The 11,779-nt window shown below is 23.4% G+C and overlaps 2 protein-coding genes across 2 annotated transcripts in view; both read left to right on the top strand.

Annotated features, from left to right (window-relative positions):
- Positions 1 to 231: 231 nt before the first annotated feature.
- On the top strand, positions 232 to 9,074 carry LOC114939069 (aminopeptidase N-like; the record flags this gene model as incomplete). Its single annotated transcript, XM_085484744.1, has 13 exons — positions 232 to 299; positions 1,714 to 1,836; positions 2,090 to 2,539; positions 3,069 to 3,249; positions 3,792 to 3,930; positions 4,869 to 4,950; positions 5,802 to 6,145; positions 6,773 to 7,053; positions 7,559 to 7,749; positions 7,885 to 8,190; positions 8,274 to 8,340; positions 8,457 to 8,549; positions 8,778 to 9,074. Coding segments are annotated over 13 exons (2,439 nt in total), but the record flags the coding sequence as incomplete, so codon positions are not given.
- Positions 9,075 to 10,031: 957 nt separating this feature from the next.
- The window catches only part of LOC114938954 (endoplasmic reticulum aminopeptidase 1-like), a 38,521-nt gene continuing 36,773 nt past the window's right edge, over positions 10,032 to 11,779 (top strand). The window contains exons 1-2 of the mRNA XM_085484718.1: positions 10,032 to 10,242; positions 11,275 to 11,757. Of these exons, the coding sequence (XP_085340844.1) occupies positions 11,318 to 11,757 (440 nt within the window). The 5' untranslated portion in view covers positions 10,032 to 10,242; positions 11,275 to 11,317. The remainder of the gene's footprint in view (positions 10,243 to 11,274; positions 11,758 to 11,779) is intronic.

Here is an 11,779-nt window from a genome sequence, read left to right as displayed (position 1 = left end):
TTTGCCACTTCTGGGATACCCTGTATGTATATATATATATAACGACCTCTACAGTTTTGTTGACCTAACACATATTTATCATGATAACACGTACAGAGAATCAGTCAGTCTTTCGTGGCCTTTCGAACCATATTGTGGTAGATATAATAATTCTAATAAAGTGTGTGTGAATAATTATATTCTTCGACCATTGCATACTGCTAAAGCATTAATTTGCTGCAGTAAATTTAAAAATATATAATTTTTATCAATATAATTTTGCAATTAATATACTGTTCCGAAATATTAGGTAAGTCAAGGTAAGTTAAAAATATAAAAACATATATTTGTCTTCAAATACAAAAGAATTTAATCATACAATATAACGGAATTTTAAAGAAGGTCTAACAAATAAGCATAAAGAGAATAGTTTCATTTAAATTATCTTTAAATTTTAATTCAGATATAATTTGAAATAATGCCAATATTATAAAATTTAATAAATTTGTAATGTTGAAATAATCGTGGACTCACAAATATTTTAAATGAATAAATTATCTCTGAAACTTAAAAATGCTATAATTTACATAACAAATAATAATTATTATAGACACTTTTAATTAACCTTCTATTATTAGATTATTAAAATTATGTTCTCTACAATATGTCGTATATATTTTTTATAATAAAGATATCTGTGCATATTTTAATATTTAAAATCATTTTAAGTTGTGCTTATAAAAAATTAAATATTACTTTGCTGTTAAAGAGAACGTATATAATAAAAAAAAAATAAAAAAATAGAACATTGTTTTAAGTGTAGACACAGGTATATATGTATGTAAAAATAACGACTCTTGTGTTTATAAAAGTAATTTGCTTCAGCCAAAAAGCTTTATATACTACAATAACTTCTAAATTATATTCTAAAAATTTTAGATGTACATAATATTTTGACAATAAGTATAATTATTAAAAAAAATATAAAATATATTACAAATTTACTTTTTGTTTATTACTGTCAATTACAATATGTGCGACACTAAAATATACACACACTCACACCCGCACTCACAACCACAGACACTATCACATACATCTACACACACCCACACGCCTCCACTCATACCCACATACACTCACACACATACACACACACACACACACATATATACATATGTATATATAATTTTGTTTTAAAAATTTGTGCTAATAGAAATTTGCACATTGCTTCCTCACCATATTTCATTAATTAGGATAGTTTTTCAATGAATAATTTTATTTAATTGTTTATTTATTTAATTGTTTATATACAAAAATTATTTAAAATTACATTAAAGCTATATTTAATTTCTTTATTAATCTTTTGTCCAGAGTGTGTTTTCAAGATCTAAAATAAATATTCCTTTTCTCCGACATGATGATATTTTTGAAATTATTATTAAGTAGCGGATTAAATTTTATTGCTGCGACGGCTTTCATTCGTAATGAATCTCGATGTTATAAACCATCAAACTATGTAAAACCAATAAATTACGATATCAAGTTTGTATCATACATTGAAGGACATTTCTTCCATGGAGAATACAATATCAGCATAAGCATTCTCGACAAAACAAAATACATATATTTACAGTCAGATAAAATATGTATTAACAATATAACTTTATTTACAAATATTGGAAAATATAAAAATGATAATAACACAATATATATACCGACATATAATCGTAGTGGAGACACAATTAATATTGTCTTTGGAGATGAATTATTACCAGGAAATTATACTTTAAATATAAAATATTTTGGTAATGCTCATAAAATCTTCAAAGTTTTAAACATCGAAAAAAAAACAATGTAAGTAATAAATTTTTAATAAATGGTCATTAAATGGTATACAATATGCAATTACATTAGATATTGTAATTGATATATCATTTATGTCAAAAATGTGCAAAAAATTATTATGTATCGTAAAATTCAAATATACAGACGAACAATCTTTATCTTTCGAATATATTATTACATATTACATTTACATGTTTATTAATTTCCAACATTTTTATGCAAGCCAAAAATGTTTTATTAATTAATTTTCTTTGAAATGTAGTTGGATAGCTGCTCTGCATTTCCACATAATAGGCTCCCGACAATTAATTCCATGTTGGAATTACCAATATTTAGAAGCAAGCTTTAGCATATCTATCGGATGTAATCGATGCGTGGCTTTGTCAAATATGCCAGTGCCAAATATTGAAATAGATGAGAACCATGTGTTATGGACACACTTCAATACCACACCTGCAATATCGCCTTATCTCATAACAATCCTTCTATCTAATAATCTAATCCATTCTGATGACAAAACTCGAAGAATTAACATGTGGAGCAGACTCGAATCTAGATTAAACATAAGACATGCAGAAAATATAGCTGAAGATATTACGTTGGATTTTCAAAGATATTGGAATCGTTCGAACAGTTTTACGCACGTCACTCATGCTGTAATTCCAAATTTCCATGATAAAAACATTATAGTTTTCGGACTTGTTCTTTATAAGTGAGTAAAAGTTCTTTAAATTACATTAAAAATAAAATTATATTAGTATGGAAATTTATAAAATTTATAAACATGTACATATAGGTTGTTTTTTTAAACTTTTGAAAGTATGCATGAGAAAAGTTAAAAACAAACAATTTTAATAAAAATTAATTTATTTGCAATATTCTGAAAGTTGAAATTTACCGTTGTAATACGTACATACAGGGAAAAGCATATATGCTAAATCGTACTCTCTACAATAAATATTAAAATTACAATAAAATTATTAAAAAATCACAATATTTTATTCATTTAGATCTATAGTTCTTATCAAACATATACGCATTAATACAAATATATAATTTTTTTATATATTAAATTAAAAATTAAAAAAAAATGATTAGGTACAATTTACAATACTGGTTTGCTAAATTGTACCCATGAGTTTATAAACCGTAGTTTTAAATAAAATTAAGCAATTGTAACAAAAATTAAGTTTTATTTTTTATGTAACATCTCAGTCTTGACATTTAAATGTAACTTTCAGGGAAATAGATATCATCTTTAATAAATTTTTATATCCTGTTGCTCGCGAAATCCAAGTAGTTCAATTCGTAGGACATAAAGTGGCACAGCAATGGTTTTATAATCTGAACAATCCATTTCAGTCGACTTCTTGGTTTAATGAAGGTCTTACTGGATTGCTTGCAACAATTGCTGTCCATAAAGTAATTCTATTTTCAACGCTATCTCGCTCCCACTATCTCAAAAATGATAACAAACTTAAGCATTTATATTGCAAGATGTAAATTATCTTACAATTAGAAATATTTAACATTATACAAAATACTAAACTGTTTTCTCAAAAATATTTTTTTTACTCCGTTACATACATATAATTATAATAAAGTAAAGTATTAAAACTTTTTTATTTTTTAACACCTCTTTATTAAATATTTCTTAATTTTTATTAAATCTAAGATAAAATTAATTAATTAAAAATAGTACACACAATATTTATTTTAATTGGTTTGATGAAGAGAACTCTGCTATATAATATCATGACAAAATTATTTTAAAAGTATATAATATTTGCTAATAATATTAATACAAAATTTTAGATTTATTATATTCATTTATATGTGTTTTTTTTAAATGAGGAAATTTACTAATTAACATAGAAGTAACGTTATTATAATATTAGTATTTGTTTTTATTGCAAGTATCTTCCAAGCAATTATATTGATATATTTAATAATTTTTTTTATAGATTTATCCAAGATATCGAATAATGAATTTATTTGTTGTTCAAAATCAACATAATTCTTTTTCTTTGGATGGTGATTATCATATGTGGAAATCTCCTTTACCAGATGACAGTTTATTTAACATTCGCAAATCCATCAGAGGTAACACAATATAATAAATTAGTCCGCGTAAATTTTTAATTATTAATATTATAAAAATATGTGTAAAAGTTATAAGATAATTACATTTTTATTTTGATTTTAATAATATATATTACATTTTATAAAGTTACACAAACAATATAGATGTATGTATGTAATTTGCAACTAACAGCTACATAGTTTTTTTCCAAACTAATGTGGTTTTTTGCTAAAATATTGATTATTCTCATTATTTTATATACAAAATTATTGAGATATAATTGAGGAAAAATGAATATTTCTTGAGATATATTTACGGTTATGTAAAATAATGTGTTAGAGGTATAAAATATTATATAAATTATTATTTTTATGATTATCTTATCCTTACAATTTATTGTTTTGATAATGAATATTGCGAGAAATCGATTTATAAAAAAATTAAGATAGATCCATTCAAAAAATTTAAGTGAATTATATATAACCATAAAACTTGGCCTTTAGCAAAAAGTCAGTAGTGTATACTTGTTTCTCTTTAAAAATCATACAACTTGTATATAAAACGTTTTCATCTAACATAAATTGTTCAAGAAATTATTGTAAGGATATTTTATAATAAAATAGTTTGTGTATACGTATGTATATATTTCATATATACGTAAATGTATTGAAATATGATTACCGCAAACTGAATAATTCTGAAGGATATTTTACATTTTGTCAAAAAATTGTTAACTTCTAACCTTTATAACTCGAAAATTATTTAATTAAATTGATCCTTTAATGACTTGCTATCTTCGTCAGAATTAACGAAAAATTTCATTTCACTGTTAAACGATTACTACCTTGTATACATATAAAATTTAATGTCTTTTTATAATCATTATGTTTACATGTAACCTTTAAAATAATTACATATTTATAATATTTCTAATTTATAAATTTGATGTAAATTGTAGCACCCTTTTTACTGCGCATGGTACAACACGCCTTCACCGAAGAATTATTTTGGAAAAGCGTTCGTTCATATGCATTTGGCAAGTAAGTAATATAATATAAAATATAATTTAAAAAATTTAAATTGTGTAAAACTTAAATAATTCATAATAATACCAGTTTTGTAAAATGTCCTTTATTTTTCAACTTCTGACATTATTTCAGATTTTTTTTAGTTTTACAAGTTTTTAGTTTTTCTTTTTTTTCTAGCTTCTGTATTAGATTTATATTTAATTTTATTACTTTTACTACGAAACTGTCTTTGCAGAAAGAAACTGTTGTTTTATCGTTGTGTTTGATACTTTTTTATTTACATATGCATTGTTGTTTCTTTTATATTTGTTTCCTGATTTGTTAATTTTTAAAATAATATTTATAAATTTTTGTATTATTTTATTATTATTTCCTTCATGTTTTATATTGTCTATAATTATTATAATTTCTTTTCTTATAATTGCATTTTGTGCTACATTTGTTTTTTAATCTTTTTATTTAATAAATGTTTAAATATATAAAACTTATATTTTTTTCCATTACTTCTCTATCTGTATTTTCAATTTTCGTAAATCAATGTTTTTAATATTATTTGTTTGAATTTTTGTTTTGTTATTTTTAATATGTTTCAAATTTCTTTTAATTATTTTATAACTCTCACAATACTTTGCTTAAAAATAATCTATTATATATTATGTTAATAATATGTCTAATAAATGCTTAAAAAATTTAATAAAATTATTAAATTTTATGTAAAATTGTTATATTCTCTATAATCATAATATAAATAATAAATATATATAAATATATATATATATATATATATGTATATATAATTATACAGACAATTTCAACATATTTCTAATGTTCTTTTATATATTTTACATACTGTGTAAATTTAGCCAAAGTATGCTGCATTTTTTGGAAGAAATTGATACTGCTGTAGGAAAAACACATTTTGCAACTCAAATAATAACTAATTGGCAAATGGAAACGCATTGTCCTATCATAAAAATAATACGAAATAATACAGATTATCATAGATCGTATTTTGTGAGCAAAGTGATTGTATTGATACAGAATACCGACACATTAAAAATTGACTGCCTTCCTGTAACTTTTACTACGGAAACGTCTCCCAATTTTAACAATTTTACTCATTATATGTTATGTGTGAAAAAGAATTTAAAATTATCATTAATATTTAATCAGCCTGGTTGGATGATATTCAATGTACAACAAATTGGTAAGTCAATGATGCATTTTAATTAATGATATCGACCAAGGGACTAATTATGACTTATTTCTCGTCTTTGTTTTACACACACATAATTGACTTAATTTATATTTTTATCTATTATATTCATGGTACTATAAAAATCTGAGATCTTCATTATATAACTATGTTAATTTTTAAATATTTTATGTACTAATCTGCATTATTTATATATAATTATATGTCATACATTGGTGTTATCTATTATAATATCAATTAATTTTCAAGTAATATGTTAACAAATATTTTATTTTAATTAAAATGAAAATTATAAAAAGTTAACAATTTTTATAAAAATAATAAAATAATAATAACAAATAAAACATACAATTTTCGTAAGATTATATGTTACAAAAATTTTACTGATTAATATAAAATAAATATTACATGATTTATGCTCAACTAGAATCAATTTTATTTAATGCTATATTATTATATCTAGTAGAGTTAAATTTTCATTTGTAATAAGTTTTCTATATGTATATGCGTTTTATATGTATTAAATTTTTGATACGACATTTTTGAAAATAAATACATTATAATTATAAAATTATTCAAAGCAATAGAAATTGATAAAATTTATCTATTATTCGACAGGATATTACCGCGTGAACTACGATATCGAGAATTGGGAAAGAATTTCAAGTTATCTGAACTTTGAAGATTACACAAAAATTCATGTTCTTAATCGTGCACAAATTATCGATGATGCATTTCATTTTATGATAGCAGACCAACTCGAATCATATATATTCTGGGATATCATAGGGTATCTACGTCGAGAAGAAGATTATATAGCTTGGTATCCTATGTTTAAAGCTCTGGAATACATATTCGGTACTTTTTTAGCGATAGGCAAACAATTTAACAATGTTAAGGTAAATGTTAATAGATTTCAATGAAAATGTTATATTTCAGTTATTTGCATATATACACTCATTCACTACAAAATGTTCAAATACTCAGAAATATATACCGCAACGATAAACTTTTACATACTATTAATAGTGTTGCAAATAAATGTGCAAATAAATTAAATTAAATGATTACTCACGTGAAGAACAGGCCCCAAAGTGTTTGATTTTCACTACTGCTAATATTATTGATATTTATGACATTGTTTTTGGATATATAACTGGGTGTTTACAATCTTTGTCAATGATTTATAGTTATAAACATTTCTCACAAATTTAATCTAACTTTTGAAGAGAGCTCTAATTGTGTCGCACGGTTTAAGTGTTTATTAAAATCGATCCGCGGACGCAACATTTTAGGGAATATAATTCATAGTTTAGAGACGTTCGACCGAAAGTTGCACTTGAGCTAAACGCGGATCTCAAATATATTAATTAACCAGAGAAATAAATATTTAACAATTTTTAGAGAACAATAAAAATTGTATTATTCGCTGTACTTAAAAAAATCCGATACAAGGAAGTTGTTGATGAAGACATTCTTAAAAACTGTTTACGATATGAAGCTGCAAGATGGGCATGTTTTTTCGGTGATATCACTTGTAAGACAGAAGCCAACAATATATTAAAACAATATATCATAGATTTGACATTGCGCGGGTAAATGTTGTTATACATTTTTAACCTTTCTTAATCAATTTTTCTTGTAGATATCGCTTATAATGTTCAAATAATTTAATCAAAAAATCGATATGTTAAGCTTTAATAAGAAAAATTAATTTTTTTATGTTTTAGTCGATTGCCATGGAAGCAGGAATGGACATATTGTAAAGGTTTGATGATAACTACCATAAACGAGACCACTTGGGAATCAGTGTTTGATATAGGAGTGAATAAATCTGACGCTAAATTTTTGGAATACTTGGCTTGCCCTGAAGATATTGATGTCATCATCTATTATTTAAAAAATAAACGGTATCATTCTATAAAACGGGAATATCAACTTGATGTTAACAGTTTCTTACATATTATTACGAAGCATGCAAAGAATCCAACTATACTGAAGTACATATTAGATCATTTTAATGAAGTAAAACCAAAGTAAGGTGACATTTTTATAAATATTGTGTACAGAAGTTTATTATGTGTATTATATATACATCTGTTTTTCTTTGTTTTTATAGAGAGATTAATTTAATTGCAGCATTAATTATTATAATCAACAACGTATATTCCGACAATTTATCTCAGGTAAAAATTTTACTTGTTTAAATATGCATACAATATGTAATAATAATACGATATTAATAATTATTATTTAATGTTTAAAATAATTTTGATAATGTTAAGAAAATAATATTTTTTAGCAAATATCAAGGAATGTTAGAGGTATTTTAAACAATAATTTAGTTGAAGTAAATAACACAAAAGATTTATTTAACAAACATCAAATAAAGGAGGTAAATTTAATAAATATTGTTATAGAAAGCAAAAAAAAAAAATATTGTTCAATCTTATCAATTCCTGAAACTTATTTTTTCATATGTTTTATTTGTTATAAATGAAATGTATGTTGATCTTATTGTGCAAATCTTTTTTATTTTATATACAATATTACATTGTCAAAATGCGGAATGAGATTATAATTTATTCAATTATTTTATAATTATTAAAACAATTTATTTTAGAGTGACATTGTGATAAATATGTATAAATTATATGACAACATATTAAGACAGATAATTAACCGGAACGGTCAAATCAGAAGACGAAAGCAGTATTTTGAAAGATTTTTTGTATAATTTGTGGTTATAAAAAAATGTCATCTTTGCATACGTGGACATACTTTATATGAGTAATGTTTATGTTATATATATACTATTTCTTTTACTGCTTTAATTATTGTTTATAATTATTATTTAGATGTATTACTATTCGATGCCTTTGTACAATTACAAAACTTTATTTAGTAAGATATGACTGCATGCATCAATAATAAAAATTTAATTATACTTATATTTAAAAAAAATTTATTTTTATTTTTTTTCTAAACTAAAATAAATAAAATAACCGTTTACATAATAGTCGTATTATTTATAAAGAAATAAATAAAAAATAAAAAATGCAAAAATCATGCACCTTTTTTGATACTTTAAATAAGTTTTTATAAATTTTAGCACTTCGTCCTTAGTTTACTTTGTTATAGTAATTATCAACACGGTCTATAGTAACTACAGAGACCGAATTTTGAGGTGCTTTAATTGATTTTGATAAAGACTAATTTATTGAGAAAAACCTTATTTCCCATATTATTTAAATGGGAAAATTTCAAGATAAAGGTAGATCCATTAAATAAAATATATATATAAACATATATATATATATATTAGGGTGTCTCCAAAAATTTGTTGTTTATTTTTTGCCCGTTGTTCAACTAAAGAGTTAACTAATGGAAAGATAATAATTACTTTAACGAACCATTCTAATTGATTTTATTTAATGATTCCAACTTCAGATGTCGTTATATATACAGAGTGTTTCAGAACTAGCGGCAAAGTTTTAATGGCAGATTTCTGGTATTATTTGGAGACAATTTTTCCTTAGTGAAAATGTTAAGAGAGGTTATCATTTGTAGCATATTCATAATTTTTGCTATTATGTATTTTTATAACTTTGCCTTGTATTAAAATTCTATTAAAGCAAACTCTATCTAAAATTAACTAAAAAATGTAGTTTAATTAATATTTTATATTAGTTTCTAAAAGAGCTTTAATTTGTCAACTGCTTATAATTCGAAAATTATTAGTGTCTCAACATTTTTGCTGAGGAAAAATTGTCTCTGAATGATACCTTGAATCTGCCATTATAAACTTTTTCGTCAGTTCTAGGATACTTTGTATATATAACGACCTCTAAAGTTTTGTTGACCTAACACATATTTATCATGATGACACGTACAGAGGATCAGTCAGTCTTTCGTGGTCTGTTGAACCACATCGTGGTAGATACAATAATTCTAATAAAGTGTGTGTGAATAAATATATTCTTCGACCATTGCATACTGCTAAAGCATTAATTTGCTGCAGTAATTTTAAAAATATATAATTTTTTTTAATATAAATTTGCAATTAACATACTGTTCCGGAATATTAGGTAAGTCAAAATAAGTTTAAAATATAAAAACATATATTTGTCTTCAAATATAAAAGAATTTAATCATACAGTATAACGGAATTTTAAAAAAAGTCTAACAAATAAGCATAAAGAGAATAGTTACATTCAAAATTATCTTGTTATTTTAATCCAGATATAATTTCAAATAGTGCAATATATTATGATATTTAATGATATGTAATGTTGAAATAATAATGGATTTACAAATGTTTTATAATAAATAAATTATTATTTAAATTTAAAAATGCTAAAATTTACATAACCATTAATTTAAATATTATAGACACTTTTAACTATCCTTTTATTATTAAATTATTAAAATTATATTTTCTACAATTTGTCGAATTTATTTTTTATAAAAAAAATATCTATATGCGTATTTTATTACTTAGAATAATTTTAAGTTGTGCTAAAATTGAGTAAAAAATATCTGTTACATCAAAGAAAAATTAAATAATTTTGCTGTTAAAGATAACGTATATAATAAAAAAAAATTAAAAAATAGGACAATTGCTTTAAATGTAAACACAGGTATATATGTATGTAAAAATAACGGCTCTTGTGTTTATAAAAATAATTTGTTGCAGCCAAAAAAATTTATATACTACAAATCCTTCTAAATAATATTCTAAAAATTTTAGATGTATATAATCATCTGACAATGAGAATAATTATTTATAGAAATATAAATTATTACAAATCTAATTTTTGTTTATTTCTGTCAATTACAATATGTGCGACACTGAAATATACACTTACCCACACCGACACCCCCCCTTCCCACACACACACACGCGCGCGCGCGGCACACACACACACATATCTTCATATTAAAAGATTGTGCAAATAAAAATTTGCGTATTGCTTCTCCACCATATAATATTTCATTAATTAGAATAGTTCTTCTATTAATAACTTTAATATTTTCATTGTTTTTATTTTTGTTTATATACGAAAATTATTTAAAAATACATTAAAACTAAATTTATATTCTTTATTTATCTTTTCCAGAGTGTGTTTTCGAGATCTCAGATACATATTCCTTTTCTCCGACATGATGATATTTTTGAAACTATTATTAAGTAGTGGATTAATTTTTATCGCTGCGACGGCTTTCATTCGTAATGAATCTCGATGTTATAAACCACCAAAATATGTAAAACCAATACATTACGATATCAAGTTTACATCAGAAATTGAAGAAAATATTTTCTATGGAGAATACAATATCAGCATAAACATTCTTAACAAAACGCAACACATATATTTGCAGTTAGAAAAATCATGTATTTACAATATATATTTATTTACAAATAATGGAAATTATGAGAATGAGAAAGATGCAGTATATAAACCAACATATAATCGTAATGAAGACACAATTAATATTGTCTTTGGAGTTGAATTATCACCAGGAAATTATACTTTATATATAGAATATTCTGGTAAATTTGATAAAAGCTTCGGAATTTTTAATGTGGAAAGAAAAACAACGTATGTAATAAACTTTTAATAT

The sequence above is a fragment of the Nylanderia fulva genome, unplaced genomic scaffold (assembly GCF_048542155.1).
Source record: "Nylanderia fulva isolate GAGA-0341 unplaced genomic scaffold, ASM4854215v1 Scaffold31, whole genome shotgun sequence".
NCBI lineage: Eukaryota > Metazoa > Arthropoda > Insecta > Hymenoptera > Formicidae > Nylanderia > Nylanderia fulva.
The sequence above is the reverse complement of the archived record's forward strand: the minus strand, read 5'-3'. Positions and strand labels throughout refer to the sequence as shown.